The sequence below is a fragment of the Nyctereutes procyonoides genome, unplaced genomic scaffold (assembly GCF_905146905.1).
Source record: "Nyctereutes procyonoides isolate TBG_1078 unplaced genomic scaffold, NYPRO_anot_genome, whole genome shotgun sequence".
NCBI classification, from domain to species: Eukaryota; Metazoa; Chordata; class Mammalia; order Carnivora; family Canidae; genus Nyctereutes; species Nyctereutes procyonoides.
In genome coordinates, this window is record NW_026575155.1 from 17,804,532 (window position 1) to 17,823,975 (window position 19,444).

General features: G+C 63.0%; 1 protein-coding gene across 3 annotated transcripts in view; it reads left to right on the plus strand.

Moving 5' to 3' along the window:
• PCBP3 (poly(rC) binding protein 3) overlaps positions 1–19,444 on the plus strand; it is a 246,375-nt gene that overhangs the window by 217,819 nt on the left and 9,112 nt on the right. For 2 of the 3 annotated variants that reach the window (XM_055313452.1, XM_055313454.1), the window contains 8 exons: positions 573–596; positions 1,107–1,139; positions 1,430–1,546; positions 2,491–2,622; positions 3,405–3,533; positions 7,804–7,878; positions 10,799–10,840; positions 19,010–19,088. In XM_055313452.1, the coding sequence (XP_055169427.1) occupies positions 573–596; positions 1,107–1,139; positions 1,430–1,546; positions 2,491–2,622; positions 3,405–3,533; positions 7,804–7,878; positions 10,799–10,840; positions 19,010–19,088 (631 nt within the window). The remainder of the gene's footprint in view (positions 1–572; positions 597–1,106; positions 1,140–1,429; positions 1,547–2,490; positions 2,623–3,404; positions 3,534–7,803; positions 7,879–10,798; positions 10,841–19,009; positions 19,089–19,444) is intronic. The other variant, XM_055313455.1, reaches the window with a different exon arrangement.

A 19,444-nucleotide genomic window follows, 5' to 3' on the forward strand; every position in this document is an offset into this window, starting at 1 on the left:
GCCGCCCCCTCCTCGTCCCCCCACGGCCCCCGTGGGACTTTGGACCTTCGCCGGGAGCATTGTCACTACCGAGGACTTCCCTGCAATAAGGGCAATGAGTGTGGTTGCAAGGCCCCCCTCGGGGCAGGAAGCGGGCTGGCTCGTGGCGCCGGGTGGGTGTGACCCCAGCGGAGGCGCCGTGTGGCCTGGCCAGGAGCGAGTCCCCGCTGCAGCGGGCTCCGGGCTCCAGAACGGCGGGGCCGTGCCCACGGGCGTCTGCACAGGCCGCTTCCTCAACCGTGAGAAGGCGGTGGCGGCGCTTATCACCTTTACATCACGGGGGGGGGGGGTCCTTGCGGCCTGACGTGCACCGCGGGGGCCTCCTGACGCACTTGTAGGCAGCGGTCCGCCTGCTTCTGCACGTCTGTGTGTCCGTCACAGGCAGGGCCTGGGTCTGACCGAGGCCACATGGGCACCAGGAGCCCCCAGACTCCCTGGCCGTCCTGCCCCCCGTCCTCGCTGCCGCATAGCGTCTGCCGCAGGCGTCTCTCCTGCTGCTGTGACATCATCTTTCTGTGATTCTTTTCCTGCAGGAAGTTGGAAGCATCATCGGGAAGGTAACTGCTCCGCCTCCGCTGGGCTGTCTGAGAAGGTGACGGAGCCAGCGGGCCTGTGCCGGCTGCAGGCCACGCAGCGGTGTGCGCCGCGGACGCGGATTCCGCTGGAATCCAGGCCCCCAGCAGCCCCAGCCCGCCCCCCGCCCCCGCCCCGCGGCCTGCGCCTCTGCTTCCCCGACGTGTGCCCTGTGGCCCCTGCGGCCGTGGGGAACGCGAGCGCAGATCTGGGAGTCGAAAGCCTGTGGGAGGGGCAGGTGTCGGGGCGTCTCGTGCTCCAGGTCCTCCCTCAAGGGCGAGCCCGCCCTGGCCTGGCCCCACTTTGCCCGTGACGAGGACGAGGGATGTGGGGGATGTGAGACTGACCCCAAGCGGGCCAGGGCCCGGCTGCCTCCCCTGAGGGGCCCCTCGGCGGCTTGTGCACGTCCGTCAGGCTCTCGGCCGGCCCGGGGCCCCGACCCGCGCGGAAGCCCAGAGCGACGCCTCAACCCGTTGTCTGAATCTTTCTTCCAGAAAGGAGAGACTGTGAAAAAGATGCGGGAAGAGGTGAGTGGGCTGGCCGTGGAGTCCCAGCTGTGGGCGGGCGGGAGGCGGGAGGCCAGGGTCCTGCCCCAGGGAGCCCCGCCACGGCCGCGCGCCTCTGGCCTGCACACCCCCGGTCAGGCCCGTTCGGGGGCCGCAGGGGCGCGGCGTGGCGGGGACCGCGCTCTGGGGGATGGCCCCGGGGGGGCCTCACGGGCTAGTGGGGGAGCTCGTGCCGCGGCAGCTGGAGTCCCGGGGAGCCCGGCCCGGTACTGCCCCCCGTAACGCTGCCCCGGGTGTGTCCCCCCTTCCAGAGCGGCGCGAGGATCAACATCTCTGAGGGAAATTGCCCCGAGAGAATCGTGACCATCACGGGCCCCACAGACGCCATCTTCAAGGCCTTTGCCATGATTGCCTACAAGTTTGAGGAGGTGAGGTCGGCCCCAGGGACCCCGCGTGCTGGGGGAGGGCATGGTCTCCGCTGGGCCTCTGGGGCCATCCCTGTCTGGACGTGGGCGCACCGCGGCCCAGCAGAGACGCCCTGGCGGCCGTGAGCACCCTCCCCCCGTCACCCCGTCACCCCCCATCACCCCCCGTCACCCCCCTCACGTGTCCGTGGGCCCAGCGCCCGGCACGAGCCCCAGCCGCCCCCGCGGCTCCTCCCCGGGCTGCGAGCTTGGCCGCGGGCTGGACCCGGGACCGTCCCGCCGGCGCGCACACCCCCGCACGCGTGCACTCCCGTGCCTGGCACGTCTGTAGCTGTGCTAGCAGGTTAAATCAAGGTTTTCATGTGTTTCCGATGCTGTTCAAGTTCCCAGAGACTTTATAGAGACGCAGCCAGTGTTTTTACTCAGAGGGCGATCAAGCTGAGGAATAATCTCCCTCCAGAGCGCGCCCCCCGTGTGTCCAGCCCCTCCACGCGGGGCCGCGCCCTACGGGCAGAGGCCAGGGCCTGGGTCCAGGCTCCGTCTGCACTGCCCGTCCCTGCCCGTCCACGGGAGCACCGCGGCCGCGGCGGCCTGTGTGTCTGCACGTGGGTGGCAGGTGTGGGTCCCCTTCGCTCCACCTGGCTGTCCTCTCGTTGCCCTTCTGAGCTCAGCTGGCCTTCGAGCCTCCATAATCCGCTGGTCCGCGGCGTCCGTCCTCTGGACACCCAGCCGTTTGCCACACTGTGCACCGAGCGCCTCTGCCTGGGAGCCTGCCTGGGAGCACCCGAGTCCCTGCACTTGTCCTCCCTGAGCCCCCACCCCCCCCAGACCGTGTGCCTCTGGGCGCGGGGACCCTGTCCCACCAGCTTCTTTCTCCCCGAGCCTGGGGTTTGCACTCACTGGTGTATACGCCGCAGGCCCCCACGAGTGTCTTTCTCCCTCCCCAGGACATCATTAATTCTATGAGCAACAGCCCTGCCACCAGCAAACCACCGGTGACACTGAGGCTGGTGGTCCCTGCCAGCCAGTGTGGGTCCCTCATTGGCAAAGGCGGCTCCAAGATCAAGGAGATCAGAGAGGTAACAGGACCCTCCCCGGCTGCTGGCGCCCCGCCCCCGGGAGGGTGAGGCCTGCCCCCGGGGAGGCCCGGAACCTCGCGCCCTGCCCTGCCGGGATGAGCTTACGGTAGGGAAGAGCCATCCAAACACCGAAGGATGGGCCGGGGGAAGCCCTGGAGTGTGCGTGGAGCCTGTCACGGGTGTGCAGGGGTGCCGGGCACCCGCCACGGGGCTGTGCACCCCAACCAGGAGCAGGCCGGACCGTCCATGTGGCTCCAGGCCATGGAGGCTGCGCTCTCTGCCCCCAGGCAGGTGCCTCCGGGGACCACAGGCCTGAGCCAACCCAGCAGGATGGGGACGTGCAGGCTTTAAATTCCTGGTCCTTCATTCAGGGAAAGCCTGAATCCTTCCCTCTCTAGAAGGCGGGCGGCCACCCCGTCCTGGTTCCATCAAGGAAAGACGGGCACAGAGTTTAGGCCCCTCTAGAATCCATCTTTCTCTGTGACCTCCGGCTCCACAGGACGAGAAAGTTCCACGTATTGGAAGAAAGTGATTCCATATCTGTCTCCACCTCTGCACATGCCCCTTGCAGGCTGAGACGCCGGACCAGCCCTGCCCACGGGCCCCAGGGGATGCGCAGAGGGCTGGGGTGCCAGGCGGGCATGGAGGGGTGCCATCGGGGTGGGTGTCGTGCGCTGCACCCTCGACACGATGCGTCTCGAGAACCCAGGAGCACTGCTCCAGCACAGGCCGCCACCACCCCCCGCCCCTCCCGTTCCCCTTCCAATGTCTCGTTTCTGCAGTCCACAGGTGCCCAGGTCCAGGTGGCCGGGGACATGCTGCCCAACTCCACAGAGCGGGCGGTGACCATCTCGGGGACCCCCGACGCCATCATCCAGTGCGTCAAGCAGATCTGTGTGGTCATGCTGGAGGTACAGTGTGGGCGTCCAGGGCTCACCGCCGGCCTACTCCTCATGCCACACTGGCCGGGGCTGCTTTGTCTTGGCTGTGGCACGTGGCCGGGGCCCAGAGAGTTCACGTGGTCAGGGCTCTGTGGGGGCCGGGGGTCAGGAGCATGACCCGAGACCACCCCCTGCCCAAGGCAACCTGAGCGAGAGCCTCGCTAGGTGTGCAGGTGCCGCGGGAGGGACAGCTGCAGGTGCCTGTCCCCCCGGGCGTGCCCATCACCGTGGCTGGGGAGCCAGGGAAGCAGACGTGTGAGGTCACAATCAGAGGAGAGGTCCCTAGTCTGCAGGGCGAGGGGCCTCGTAAAGGGTCAGGCCTTAAGCACGGTGCAGGTCTGCGCTGGGCAGGATCCCGCTGCCGCAGACCCACGGAGGAAGGGGAGGCAGGAGGCCCGTGCTCGCCACGCCTGCAGGCATTGCAGCCCCACTGGGGCACCAAGGAGGAAAAGCAGCTAAAATGCCAAGTTGCAAAGTCAGGGAGGAGTAAACAGAACGGTTTGAACCAAAGGAGAAGCAGAGGAGAGAACGGCTGAGAGAGACCAAAGCCTCTCCTGAAATTTTTTTAGGAAAAAAAAAAAAAATCCTGCGACTTAAGTTGCAGCCAATACCGCAGATGCAGCAGGATGCACGGACGCTCTCACCAGCTGCTGGTCGTGGGCCACAGTGAAGGATTTGTGGCTCCCACGGCCGTGCTGGGAGCTGGGGTCCCCGTGAGGGCGGCCCCTGCACCGGGGCTCCCCGGCCGCGGCCTCCCGAGGGCGCTGTGCCTCGGCCAGTATCTGTGGGCTCCCCTCTTTTGTCCTTTCTTTGCTGTTCAGACCCATGTCCAGCTCTTTGAAACAATTGCAAAAAAAAAAAAAGAAAGAAAAACAATTGCATAGTTTTTTTGTTTTTGTTTTTTTCCCCCGAAGTATATTTTGTGAAGTCAGAACTGTTTTTCCAAACATTGTGGTCCTGACGGTCCCGGCGACAGCTGGTGCCTATCTGCCCTTCCTTCCATCCCCTGCTGCTGGGACCCCAGAGGCGGCGAGCGGGCCGCGCCCTCCTCCGCACTGGCGGGTGCCCGGTGGCCCGAGCACACTCCCGTTGAGTGGCAGCGGCGCCGCAGAGGGCACAGTCACGGGAACGACTCCAGGAAGGACACAGCCTCCCGCGTCCAAGAGCAAGGGCTGGAACAAGACGCACGGTCTCCCCAGGACTCCTCCCAAGTGGTGCCGCCCGCACCACGCTCGCGGTCAGACGTGGCCCTGCAGATACAGCCGTGGGTGCCGGGGCCCCGGGCTGTGGTTGGGACGGCCCAGTGTGCTTCCCGACGGCCGGGAGGCTCACGCGACTCTGAACCGTGAAGCCCACGTGGCAGGCGTGAATGGCAAACACAGGGCCGAGGCGACACCTCGCTCTCACCGGGGCCCGAAGCGCTCCGACGGCGGGGGAGCTGCTGTCTCTCCAGGGGAGGAGGAGCCACCGCGCCTAGGAACAGTTGAGCCTATTTTTTTTTATTTTTCTATTTTATTTATTTATTCATAGAGACAGAGAGAGAGAGAGAGAGAGGCAGAGACACAGGCAGAGGGAGAAGCAGGCCCCATGCAGGGAGCCCGATGTGGGACTCGATCCCGGGTCTCCAGGATCCCACCCCGGGCTGCAGGCGGCGCTAACCGCTGAGCCATCGGGGCTGCCCAAGTTGAGCCTATTTTTAAGTGAAGAACAGCCGAACAAACAGAGCAAAGATTAGAGGACTTCCAGGCTTAGCTCTGGGGTGGCCGCACACCCTTGAATGGCCATGGAAGGGCTGCCCTCGGGGGCAGGAAGTCCGTGGGGCCCCGTGGAGAGCACCCTCGGCACCCCGGAGCCCGCCCGGCAGTGCCCGCTGTCCTCCCAGGGCCTCTCTCCTGTCAGATGTCAGCGAGACTCACACGCACGGTACTGGGACGGCGGGGCTGCCGTCGGTGGGGCCAGCGGGCACCATGGAGCGGGGCGCCTGCGCGGGGACGGGGCACTGCTGGACCGCGGGTGCAGGGAGACGGTCATTCCAGCCAGCCCGGCTTAGTCGTGGGCATGCCACCGTGAACCCGGTCTCCTCTGAGGCTGCAGCGATCCCTGGCCGCACAGAGATGATTCTGGAGGCATTTGGTCAGAAACTGCAGAAACCCTGAGCCCTGCCTATCCTGGAGGCACCAGCCGCGCTGGGTCAGCTCGCAGGCCCCTCAGCAGCCCTTCCTACCTCACAGCAAGGCTGTGCGGTGTTCCCGAGGTCACGCGGCACCCCCGGCCCTGGCCCCACGGACTCCCGAGGTCACGCAGCACCCCAAGTCAGAGTGCAAGGTCAAACCACGTGCTCAAGGTCGTACCACGTGCCCATCATCGCACGGCCCGGCTTGTTCTGACGCCCTCTGTGCTGTGTCTCCCAGGCGGGGCCCTCAGGTCGTCACCCAGGGTGCGGGCCGTGGTCTGGACGACTCCCGGCGGCATCAGGCCGCCCTGGCCCCTCCTGCCCTGGGGCCTCTGCACGATGCCCTGGGCTCACCTTAGCAGACCCTGGCTGACTTCTGTGCTTGGGGGTATCGTTCACCGCGAGACAGAGGTCCTGCACTTCTGGACACAGAACACGCAAAGGAGATGACGGCAGCGCTCATCACGACTGCGAATTACTTCATTTGAACCCTAAGCTTTCTTAAAAAGTTGCTTGTTTGTTAATATGAGTCAGATGCTTCTCGCCCTCCTGCGATGATGCCTGCTGAGCATCGTGAGCCCGGCCCAGTGAGGCTCGGGGGCTCTGGGCATGGGGCCCCCGTGGCGGAGCAGCCCAGCAAGCCCAGCCTTCCCCCGAGCACGACACGGGGACGGAGATTCTCGCAGAGGACCACAGCCAGGCAGGCCCACGTGCAGAGCGACGGCACCCGGCCCTCAGGTGGCCACCTGCCTGTCTACACGGCCCGCGGCTCCCAGTATGGGCAGGATCTGCCCATCTACATGGCCCATGGCCCCCAGCACGGGCAGGGTCTGCCTGTCTACAGGGCCCGCGGCCCCCAGCATGGGAGGATCTGCCCATCTACATGACCCGCAGCCCCCAGCACCGGCAGGGTCTGGATCTGCCCGTCTACACAGCCTGTGGCCCCCGGCATGGGCAGAGTCTGGGTCTGCCCTTCTACATGGCCTGCGGCCCCCAGCACGGGAGGATCTGCCCATCTACATGACCCGCAGCCCCCAGCACCGGCAGGGTCTGGATCTGCCCGTCTACACAGCCTGTGGCCCCCAGCATGGGCAGAGTCTGGGTCTGCCCATCTACATGGCCCGCAGCCCCCAGCACAGGCAGGGTCTGGGTCTGCCCGTCTACACGGCCCACGGCACCCAGCATGGGCAGGATCTGCCTGTCTACATGGCCTGCGGCCCCCAGCACAGATAGGATCTTCCTGTCTACACTGCCCGCAGCCCCCAGCACAGGCAGGATCTGCCCATCTACATGGCCTGCGGCCCTCAGCACAGACAAGATCTCCCTGTCTACACGTCCCTCAGCCCCCAGCATGGGCAGGATCTCCCTGTCTACACGGCCCACAGCCCCAGCACGGACAGGGTCTGGGTCTGCCCGTCTACACAGCCTGTGGCACCCAGCGTGGGCAGGATCTGCCTGTCTACATGGCCTGCGGCCCCCAGCACAGACAGGGTCTGGGTCTGCCTGTCTACACGGCCCATGGTCCCCAGCACAGATAGGATCTCCCTGTCTATATGGCCTGCGGCCCCCAGCCCAGGCAGGGTCTGCCCGTCCACATGGCCCGCCGCATCCACAATGGGCAGGATCGGCGCGTCTACACGGTCCACGGCCCTCAGCATGGGCAAGGTCTGGGTCTGCCTGTCTACACAGCCCACGGCACCCAGCACAGACAGGGTCTGCCCGTCTACACAGCCTGCAGCCCCCAGCACAGACAGGGTCAGCCCGTCTACACGGCCCGCAGCCCCCAGCACGGGCAGGGTCTTGGCCTCTCTCCCCGCCTTGTCAGGACCTGGCAGGGCACCCCGCGGGGTTGGTGGCGGCCTGGAGGAGAGAGGCGGCCCCAGGAGGGTCCCCGTCGCGCACCCTCCTGCTGCGGGGCGTCCCCACCGTCCGGGGCCGCCACAGCCTGGGGTCAGGGCGGGGCGGGCGGCAGCGCGGGGGCGGGCTCGGGTTGGAGGCCCCCTCACCAGGTCCTGGCCTGCGAAGCTGCTCTAATGCTCTCTCTCCCTCTCCTGTCCCTTTTCCTAGTCCCCACCGAAAGGTGCCACCATCCCCTACCGCCCAAAGCCCGCCTCCACCCCTGTCATTTTTGCAGGTGGTCAGGTAAGAGCCGACCCGCTCGCGGCCTCCACTGCCAACCTCAGCCTCTTACTGCAGCCCCCGCCGCTGCCCGTTAGTGCACTCAGGTTTTCTCCCCTGTCACGTGCACGTCTCCCACCCCACCCGCGCTGGATGCAGAGCTCTCCGGCCCGCGGCCCGGTGGCTCGGGGCAGGGGCGGGGGGGGGGCACCCCGCGGCACTGGGCCCTGGAAGCGTCCTCCCCCGGGCCGGGCACAGGACGAACACGCTCCTGCCCAGGCCGCGCCTGCCCAGATCTAGCTTAGCGGAGGGGCGGGGCGTGCCCGTGGCCCCGTGGCTCCAGGTTGAAGCAGCTGAGCTGCACGAGCAGGGTCCCGTTCCCCCTGGAGCGCACGCTCCACTGTGCGGGGGTCCCTGGGAGCAGGGAAGGGGGCACCCAGCCGGGCGAGAGCCCCCGGGCGCGGCGACGGCCTCCTGCCCCGCCCTGCCCCAGCCAGCCGGGCCGGGAGCACCTGCTTGCACACCTGCTGCTGTGCCCAGAGCCGCTGGCCCCCTTCCCCCACCGGCCCGGAGCCTGGGCGGCCAGGTGTCGCCGGGAGATTTGCATCCGAGGCCGGCAGTTCATCAGTGGGGCCTAGAGAGCCGAGGAGAGGGTCGGGGCACGCCTCCCCGCAAGGGCCCACCCGCCATCGGGCACCTGTGCCACACACCCCGGGGTCATGACAGCGGGGGTGGAGGACCCCGGACGACGCCCGGCCGGTGGTGCCTGGAGGAGCTCTGCGTCCAGCTGGCGGTGACATGTGTCTTTGTTGGAGGGAGAGTGAAGACGGGGAATTTTCGGAGGTGACCCAGGTCGGGTGGAAACGGTCATGATTTTTTCATTGACAAAGTCAGATAACAATCTGCATTTTAAAGGAATCTTATCAGATCCTCCAGACTGACGCACACGTTAGACGAGGGGCAGAGACCCCCACGAGCAGCATGTGGGCAGCTCCCTCCAGCACCGCACCCCCCCCTGGCCAAGGTCTCCCGGCAGCCCTGCCCTTGGGCTGGACCCTTCATGTCGCTGTGCCCTCCCGTCGCAGCCCCATGTTGCAGGTCAGAAAGCAGGGCCAGAGGCACCAAGGGGCACCCAGACAGCCCAGTAGCCTGGACCCGGACACGTGAACAAACCCACGGCGGCGCCACGTGGCAAAGCACAGGCCTTCAGCCCAAAGGGAGGCGCCTTAGCACAGTCGGGGGCCCAGGAAGCCACGGGAGCCCAGGACAGCCAGGCCACCCCATCATGGGCATGTCCCCCAGGCTGTGCTCAGGCTATAGGCACCTGCATCCGTGCCCCCGGGACGGTCGCTCCCGCCAGTGGTCCTTCTCGGCCCTGCGGGGACAGAGGAGCCACGGCACACGCTGAGAAACGGGGCGTGAATGTGATCTGAGCCCGGCCCTGAGAGCCGTGGCCTGCACCTCGCTGCGCCGGGATGCACGCCTCTGGCCCTCCAGGGCCCGGGAGGCCCACCGGCCAGCAGGTGCCCGCCAGGGGCATCAGCCCTGCATCACAGGCAGGTCACACGTGGTGACGCTTCCGTCCAGACTTTTATACCTTCCCTGTGTCCAGAGAGCCCGGGAGAGGCTCACACCTCAAGTGGAATTCAGAATTCCCTGGGCAAGAGCGAGCCAGAGACGCCCGGGCAAAGAACTGCCCTGCCGGGAAGCGTGTGCAGCTCGCGCGGACATACAGGTCCCGACCTAACGGGCCTGTGGCGGCGGGCGTGTCCCGGGGCCGTTACAGGTGGTGACACGTCAGAGCAGGTGCCTGGTGGCACCTCCGCAAACCTCAGGGCCACGCCCCCACGCTCCGTGTGCACAGCTCCCCCCTCACCTGGAGCATCTGATAAGATCCCTCTACCCCTCGGAACACCTTTAGCGACCGTGACGTGCCCGGGGCTCCCCCTGGTGCTCCCCGCAGATCCAAAAGCCATGGTTTGGCCGCACCTTGGGCCTCGCCCCTCGGTGTGTGGTCGGTCCCCAGACAGGACCCTCGCGCTGACCCAGGGTTCCCCTCGGGTGCACACGTGGACACGGGGTGGGGGGACGTGTCCCCTCGGGCTGTGGCACGGAGACCCGCGTGGTGGACCCCTGAGCGCAGCTGCCCGGGGCTGGTGTGGCACGTGCCCCGTCACAGCCCGCGAGGCCTGGCAGCAAGTCTCCGGTCTTCACTCTCCCTTCACACCTGTGGTTCGTGTGTTTCCGGCTGTGAGTTTTGGGAGCATCTCGGCTGGTGGACGGTTGAGGCAGGAGGGGGCGGGCAGGCGGAGGGGGCCCAGGCCCACGCGGGCGCTGCGGCTGGTGCAGGCCGCCACCTGGAAGGTGAAGCCGGGGGGACCCCGCTGGCCCCCCGGGAGCCGTCCCTGCGTGTGCAGGTCGGGCCTCCTGTGATGGGCGCTTTTCTTCGTCTGCTTCGCAGAATTGGTTTTGAGTCACCTTTTAGAGGTTCTTCGGCCTGGTTTTCTTGGGATAAATACTTTGTAAAAAGTTGATGACGAGTCAGAGGGTTAATAACTAGCGATCCCGGCAGGGGTTTGGTTTTAAGAACCTCGGGGAGTAGGGAGCCGCCTGGCGCTGCCCACTCCTGCGCTCTGAGCTCTCGGGGCTGGGGGTGGGCGGCTCCCGGCCCCCGCCTGGCTGTAGCTCCAGCCGCCTGCCCGCCCGTGGGTGCCGCTGAGGCCTGGCGCCAGGACACCCCCCAGTCTACACCTCCCAGTGCCCTGGGGGTTCCGATTTTGTCCTGAGCTACTGGGGGGCAGGCAGGGATGCGTTATGCGAGGAGATGCCCTGACCTCGGGGCCTTGGGCCTGCTCACGGGAAGCCCCGTCCCCGGGGGAGGGCCTCCGGTGGGCGCACGCGGGGCTGGCGGCTTCGCGACCTGACCGTGTGTCTCTCTTCCTAGGCCTACACGATCCAGGGACAGTACGCCATCCCCCACCCAGATGTGAGTCTCCACTCTGCCTCCCTCGCCTTCTCTTCTCATTACCGTTACCCACCTGCATGCTGCTGTTACTTGCTACTAATATTAATATTACGCAATAATATTAATACCGTTCTCTCAATGTTCCTGACCTGTGTCGTATCCATATGACCTTGAGTAACCTTTAACCTCTTAGCACTAATTCTACTCGTTTGGAGGACTTGGCCTGATGTCAAATTGATTTGATCGTTGCTGCACTCTGGGGCTTTCCTCCGCACACAGGGCCTCAGGCGGTGGCCGCAAGGCTGCTCTGCCCGTGGCACCCGCCCTAGCAGCCAGGGACGGGGGTGCCCTACAGCCACCTGAGAAGTTAGATGACACGCTGTCAGCCAGGTGCTCTAAGAGATGCGGGAGGGGACGTTTGAACGTCTGGTAAAGCTAGAATTTCCCCCTGGGGAGCCCAAGGTGCAACAGCACCCCGCACCCCCCACCCCCGAAGACAAAGCCAACAGAAGGGCCTTGGCTTTCGTCCGAGGGCTGAAGCCGCATGCTCCACCATCGGGGCCTGCTCAGCCGCCCTGAGTGTGTCACAGTCTGTGTGGCGTCAGGGTTGAGGATGGGGACACCCGGAAATGCACCGTGGGGTACAGGGGGCGGGGAGACAGTGTGCAGCAGGTACAGGGCAGCAGCCATGATCCACGGTCGTCTCTCCACAGGGATCTAGACGCGTGCGGGGGGCCGGGGCCAGGACGCCTGCGTGAGCCGGTTGCAAAGGGCGGGTCCGGGGAGGGAGGAGGGGACTGGGGCAAGGCCGGGAGGAACTGGGGATCCGCCTTGGCGTTGCTTTCAGCAGGTGCGGCGAGCCTGGCGCGTGGGGAAGCCCTTCCTTCTCTAAACCATTCTGAACGTTGCCAGACTTCACAGTCTCCCTCGAGAAAGCGCTTCCTGCGTGTGACCTGAGACTCGTGCGGGGGAGGTGGCGCCAGGCGGGCGGGCGTTGGCATCGTCTGCAAACCCCTGTGAGTTTGAGGTGGGCTGGCGCAGACGTGGCAGTGAGCCGTCCGGGCGGAGCAGGCGAGGGCTTCCGGAAACTCGGCCAGGCCGAGTGAGAATGTGGGGGGCGCGGGCCGTCGGTTCAGTACCATCGCGGGGAGATCTCCTGCCCTCGGTGGCTTGTGAGCGGTGCCAGTTCTGTCCACCCGTTCACTCCCATCCCACAGACGTCCCCGAGTGGGGGTGATGGGAGGCCGGGATGCAACTCGGGTGACAGCACAGTCTTCACTTAACGTGGGGCCGGGTGCTCTTGTGCCCCCTGGAAGTGCAGGTACGTGTGCAAGGGCAGATTGGAAAACCTGGCCTGTTGGCTTTTTTAAAGCTCAGGAGACACAGTGGTCAGGCCCCTAGTAAAGGGCGGTTGACCCCAGGGCACGGCTCTTAGGTGGGGCCTGAGGTTTCCTGCAGCCCCTGAGCCAACAGAGGAGCATTTCTGGCCTGAAGTCCCAGGTTTGTGGGTGTGCACACCTGCGTGAGGCTGAGGAACTTCAGCCTGGCTGATTGATTTTTATGTTAGTTGGTGGTTGTGTCTTCCCGCATGATTTTCTCAGAATCTCTTAAAAGTGGGTAGTTCCGCAGGCTTTTTTCTCAGACCGATCAAACTTCTAACTGTTGCATAATTGCCTTCTTACGTTTGGTAGAGACCCAAGACACTGGGCTATTCTCATGGAACAGCCCTCTGTGCGGTGTAGACCGGCCCCCGCGGCTGCGCAGTTGCTGGGACTCTGTGGTGGGAGCTCGGAGAACGTGGGCAGCCTGCAGGCTCGCGGCGTTGAAGACGGGATGCTCCATCCAGAACAACTGTCTGGTGACATCCATGATGATGGCCAGGAAGGCAGCGTTTAGCTGAGCTTAGCGGTCAGTAGGGATTGCAAAGGCTTGGTTTCCTAGAACCCAGGTGTCATGCTGGTAGGAAGCGCTACCTTATTTTGTAATAAATACTTGAGCCACGGTGGCTGACACGCCACCAGGACCCTCAGGCAGCCTGTGGGAAAACCGCTTTCGTAGAGCCAAGTGCTCCTTCACCTAGAACGAACCTGTACGTGTTTCGTCCTTGCCTGGTGCTGAAGAGCGCACTCTGGGTCACCCTCCCTGCGGCCTGGCCAGTGTCCCTGCAGGGTCTCGCCTGCCACTCACTCGTTTTGCCTCAGTCCTCCCGGACATGCCCTGGAGAAGCACCGGGACGCCGGGTGTGGGGGGGACGGCCTCAGCCATGGCCTGACCGCCTGGTCCGCTGAGTTCAGATGTGGTAGAGGAGGCAGCAGGGACTCGGATGTGGGACCCCAGGAACAGACATGCGGTCACATGGGAGGGAGGGAAGAGTCAGCCTCAAGCCGCCCCCCACGTGTGATGCTTCTCTGCCACTCGTCAGGGTATCCGAGTCCCTCCCGTAAGCCCCCCTCACCCAAGGGGCCCCAAAAGCAAGCCGAAACCCAGCCTCACATGGGAGGTGACAACTAAGGGTTTGCGACCTCTGCCTCCCGCCTGGGCCTGGCACTGACTGCGGGGTGGCGGTCGGGACAGCCCCCCAGTTTCACACGCAAGGGAATGGTGGCTTCAAAAGCTCACCGCCAGAACTGAAGAGCCCCGGTGGTGCCCAGCGTCCAGGAGTCCAGGCAGCGTGTTCCTCAGAGTAAGCAGTGGAGACGGCAACATGGGAGTCACAACACAAGTGAGAGACATCGGTGGGAAGATGCATGTTATTAGGTCCTCCGTGGGCAGTGTTTCCTAGCTGTCCGCTCGCATTTCGCTGTGGCTGTGGAACCAACTCCCCAAGGGCTGCCACTCGCCTCCTCCAGAACCCATGGGGAGGGCGCAGAGGCTCCCGCACCTTGCGGTGGGAACCCCAGGGAGAGGAGCCAGCACGCTGAGCCCACCGGCTGCTGGGCCACACCTCTGCCCTGCTCTTCCCTCCAGGACCTGCGGCTCGGAGTGGTAGGGAGGCGCCCACACACCCGGCCCTGACCTCCGGGGTGGGAAAGCAGGAGGCTCGCCAGCTCACGTCTCCCTGCCCCTACCGCCGGTGAACACAGCCCCCTCTCCTGCTGAGCCTCTGGGTGCCTGGCTTCCTCGCCCCAGCCCGCCCCTCCTCAGAGGCAAAATCTATGTTTTCATCCCATCGGAGCCCCCAAGAGATCATCACACAGAGTGACGGAAGATTCTAGAAGATAAGCACTGAGAATTTCTCAGAATCAATAAAAGAAGCCAATCCTCACATTCAGGAATCCAAACAAACCCCAAACAAGATAAATACAAAGAAACCCACTTTCTGTTTATCAAAGTAAAACCACACGACATCAGGACCAAAAGTAAACCTCTCAAGTTGTCAGAAAAGGAAGGTAACAGAGGAGCAAGAGAGAAAGCGAGGGGACATCGCACCAGCCGCCCCGGGAGCCAGAAGGTGGTGTCACGACACAGAAAGTAATGGTCAACCCAGGCTTCTGTTCTAAGAAGATCTTCCAAGGACCCACATCCTAGGATTTGTAGGCAGACAGCGGTGGCCACCGGGTCTGTATGGGTGCCCCCAGCCCTTCAGGAGGACAGTGATTGTGGAGGGAAGCCTGGAGACAGGGACGAGGAGCTTGTTTCATTAACGCAGGAATAGGCCAGGAACTACCAATGGTTGTGACGACACTAAAATGTGAACATGTCGGTAAAGGAAAGCAAAAATTGTAAAATCAAGGCCGTCTGACCTGTGGGATTAACATAACAACAAATGGACAAAAACAGGAGATGTAGGGGATCCCTGGGTGGCTCAGCGGTTTGGCACCTGCCTTTGGCCCAGGGTATGATCCTGGAGTCCCCGGATCAAATCCCGTGTCAGGCTCCCAGCATGGAGCCTGCTTCTCCCTCTGCCTGTGTCTCTGCCCCCCCCCCTCAATGAACGAATGAATGAATGAATATATATATATATAAAACAGGAGATGTATGCTTCAGTGAGCCAAGGGGGTCCAAGCTTTCTGGAGGCCAGGGTGCCGTCCCAGAAGAGGCGGATATGGAGTTTAGACCTTGAATGTGCGCGTTAAGATGCCAGAGTGACCACTGACAGGTAACAGCTTACTTACGTGACTGCCACCAGGTGCAGAGGGGCCAGGGGCAGGGGAAACTGGTCTGTCCAGGTCCCTCCTCCTGTTACATGCCTGTCCAGTCAGGACAGTCACAGGTGCAAAACAAAATAAAGTGGCAGAAATTAGTCCCTTATGCATGTATTTGTGATCAAAGTAAAACCAGTGTTCCAGTTAAAAAAGGGCTGTCTGACTAAAAAAGAAAAAACAGCCAAAAAAAAAAAAAATTAGGTTTTTAGACAAATAGCAAAACGGGGGGAAAACTCTAGCATTTTTTTTATCCCAAGAGACACACCTAAAGAATAAGGACCCAGAAATATTGAAAGGATAGAAAAAGCTCTCATGGAAAAATACTAACTGAAAGAAACCCCTGTAACTTGGCAAATTCTTCTCATCTCCATGTTGAATCAACAAAAAAAAAAAAAAAAAAGAGAGAGAGAGAGAAAAGAAAAGAAGTCTTACCTATCAACATTAACGGGGGGTTGGGGGGGGGAGCAACAGGACTTTAAAGCCAAGTCTAAAAAAAAAAATTAAAAAAAAATAATAAAGCCAAGTCTATGTTTCATCGCTTACGTCTCGATAAAGGCTCAGTTCCCCCAGAAGATACAAATTCAACGCTTGTGTGCACCTGGAGCCTATCTGCAAGTACATGCAGAGAAAAGGTAGCAAACCGTGAAGGGAATTTGACAGACGTAGGGAGCCTGCACCGAGCTCTGCTGTGACTGGTGTGGATGGAACACATGTCTACACGACGCTGAAGTCCATACCGGAGGCGTCTACACAACTGGATCACACATCACGCCATTGAGAAAACCCACGTGTCCCAAACTGGAATCCCACAGGCTGCACTCTCTTACTGCAAAGCAGTTAATTTAATTATTGACATCAATAATTAAAAGATGACCTTTTTAAAAAAAAAAAAAACAACTTGTTTTTATTGAAAGTTAAAGAAGATGCGGGACACCTGGGTGGCTCAGTCAGGTGAGCGACTCAGGTCATGACCTCAGGGTCGTGAGATTGAGCCCCGCAGAGGGCTGAGACTCTCTCCCCGCTCCTCCTCCTCCACACGTGCTCGCTCGCTCTGTCTTAAATAAATAAACCTTTTTAAAAAAAAAAAAAGTTGAAGAAGACCAAAAGATGAAAAAAAGGGGAGGGGAACATACCAATTTCATGGATAGGAACATGAAATATCTGTAAATGGTCATCCACGTGGGAACAAAGACCCGAACACTTGTCACACAAGACAGGAAAACAGCACCTTTCGAGGAAAATAGAGAAGATCCCTCTGTTCTCAGGTCCAGGAAGTGTTTCGTAAGCAAGACAGTGAGCACAAACCACCAAGAAAATAGTAATGAACTGGACTCCATTAAAGTCTAAAAATCATCTTTTCTCTAAAGACACCAAAGGAGAGTGAGGACAAGATCTTTTCAGCACAGACAACTGAAAGAGGATTAGCATCCAAAATATAAAAGGGAAAAAAAATATACATATATATAAAAGGGGTCTTTGTGAGTGAGCGGAAGTGAACCCAGGAGAGAAATGGGCGAAGAAGACACAAGCGTCTCACGGGAGGGGAGACATGAGCACAGCCTACGTCGCACGGTGGCCCGTTCCTCACGCTGGCCCGTGCGTGGTGCGCCCGCCGCGTGGTACCTCCACACTTGTGCACCTGCGACCGTAGCCCTTGTCTGCATTTAGCGTCTGTCTGTCTGCCCCAACCCAACATCCAGTGGAAGAGCTGAGGGGCAGGGAGCCGCCCGTCTCACGACACCCTCCCCTGCGGCCCCTCCCCGCCGTGTGCAGGCGCATGTGAGTGCCCGACGTCTGATGGTTTAAGGGCAGAAATAGCTCAAAAAGCAGGAGTCCTCTTAGCACTTTTCATGCGCCTCCCTTAAGACACGTAGAGATTGCATCCCAAGGAGGAGAAGCGCCGGACAAATTAGGGACGAGCCAAGACCAGAGGGAGGCCAGCTGACATCCATCACCAGGCTTCCCCTCTGGCCACCCGCCCCCCGGACCGATGTCAATCCAGGCACCAGCGTGTGCCCATCCAGTCTCCCCAAGACGTCCCTGCCTCCACGGTGCCTGGGTGGAGGGAGCGTGGCCGTTTCGTCGTAAGCAGCAGCCAGTGCGTGGCAGTAGGAAGGCAGGCGTAGGGCCTGCGGGCGGCGACTCCAGCACAAGTGCACGGCCGCGGGGAGCGTTTCTCGTGTGTGCCTGTGACACGTGTGGCCGTGGGCTCTGGAGCAGGCCCCCCGCATGCACCCCATCCCCCTACCTGCCAGGGAGGCGATGGACAGACCAAGGGAGCACCCGAGGTCGCGGAGCTGTGGACAGGTGCGTGGGGAAGCCGCAGGCTGCTCATGATGGTGGTTGTCCCCAGCCGAGGTGGACAACACTTCGTGGCCCCTCAGATCAGGACGGGGGCCTGTGGCACCAGACGAGCGCATCTCCACGAGGCCGGTTGGTGCTGGCGCTGCCCCAGGCCAGGTCCGCCGCCAGGGCCCGGCTCTCCCTGCTGTCCTGAGCGACACGCAGCTGTACGCCTGGGCCTCGGGAAGGACGGGAGAGGACCCGCCCTCGGGAGGAGCACAGAGCAGCGGGGCCAGGGCTGCCGGGGCCGTGCAAGTGCCCTGGGCAAAGGGCTGGAGCCCGTGGGGTGGCCACGCAGCAGGCCGCCCCCCGCCCCCCCCGTGTGAGCACCGTGATGGTCCCCCCGCCCTCAGCCCTGAGCCCCCCTGGCCGTCTCCGGAAGCAGGCTTCCTCCTCCATCCTGGGAACCTTGTAACCTTAGCCTTGCTTCCAGCCCCGCCGCGGGTGGGTTCAGAGCGCAGCCTGCTGGGTGTCCTGACCTGTGCCTGCTACGCATGCGGCCCCTGGGGCTCCTGGTCCCATCCAGCTGGGCACAGGGTCAGGGGACCAGTCTGTGCGCTCGGGCCCCTGGCAGCACCTCAGCCACAGACAGTGCCACCCACTCCTCGTCCCCCGTGCCCCGGGTACCTTAGGGTATTTGCCACAGCTGCACCCACAGGGCAGGCCGGCGGGCGGCGTGTCCGTGTCTGTGTTTGTGTGGGGCTGCGTTGCTGATGGCCCACGGCCTCCCGCTGCCCTGCTGCTCCGAGGCGCGTCTGAGAAGGCCCCCGAGTGTCTTGGGCCCGGTCACCGCCTCCCTGACACACTCGTGCCGCAGTGGGGACGCCAGCTCCCCTCTGAGTGTGCCCCCCCTCCGGGCGGGAGTCCAGGGCTCAGGGTGGGTGGGCCATCGGGAGGGGGTCAGCAGCTACGCGCGTCCCAGGGTGTGCGGTGCAGGCCCGGCCGTGAGCTAGGCCTGAGGACTCCCCGCTGAGCGTCCATCTCGTAGCCCTCGGTTCCCAAAATAGGGCCACTTACTTTTACTTTCTGTTCTTTCGGGTTTCTCCTTAAGAAAAGAGGCCGGGGTGAGCGCCTGGGTGGCTCAGGCGATGGAGCGCAAGACTCCCCACCTCCGCTCAGGTCGTGATCTCAGGGAGGTCCACACTGGACGGGGAGCCTGGTTAAGAAAAGGAAAAGAAGTGAGGCCCAAATAGCAACGGAAGAGAGCTCCGGGGGTGGGGGTCAAGGGGACAGAGTGACCCAGTGGGCACGGAGGACGCAGGTGAGCCGACTCGAGCAGCCCTGGCTGCCTCTTGGAGGCGCTGCTGGCCGCGCGGGGTCCAGGGCTGGGGCGGGGCCGGGTCACCGGCGCGAGTGCTCTGCGGGGACCGTGACCTCCCAGCCCCTCAGGCCGGCGGGCCCTGCTCGGGGGCTCTCAGAGCCTCCCCAGGGAGCCCGGGGGCCCGCGTGCGGCCTGGGGGTCACGGCCGCCAGGTGTGTGCAAGCCGCCAGCGAGCCGAGCAGAGGAAAGGACCTGGGTGCGCGCCCGCCCAGCGGCCCATTGGTGTCCCAGGCCAAGTCCTTGCGTCCGCTGCGTCTGCCATGTGTCCGCATGGCCCCCCTCTATCTATTTGTACAACGTTCTGTTACTGCCGTTTTAATTTGGTGTGACTTGTGCTCGATGACAATAATCTTCTTAGCTCTCGTGTCCCTCCTACCCCAGCAGTTGACCAAGCTCCACCAGCTGGCCATGCAGCAAACCCCCTTTCCTCCCCTCGGACAGACCAACCCCGCTTTCCCCGGTACGTACCCAGCTGCCCTTTCTGACCTCCTCTCTTCTCACCTGGGGACTCTTTCTGAACTGTCATTATTCGGGGCGGCGAGCGGTGCAGGTACAGTTCTAGCTGTGGACGCCAAGGACGCAGTGTAGACACGCGGCGGTGTGCACGCCGCAGAGGGCCGGGCGGGAGCTCTGCGTGCGTGTGTCTCCCGCGGGGGGCTGGTTGCCTCCCGCTGGCCTTGTGGCCCAGGGACCTCCGCTGCCCACGGGCATCCCGGGGCGCCCGGCTGAGCGCATCCACTTGGCCACAGCCCTGAAGCCTGTTGTCCCCGGGAGCCGAGCTCCGACAAGCGGACGGGGACGCCTTTGTGCGGGAGG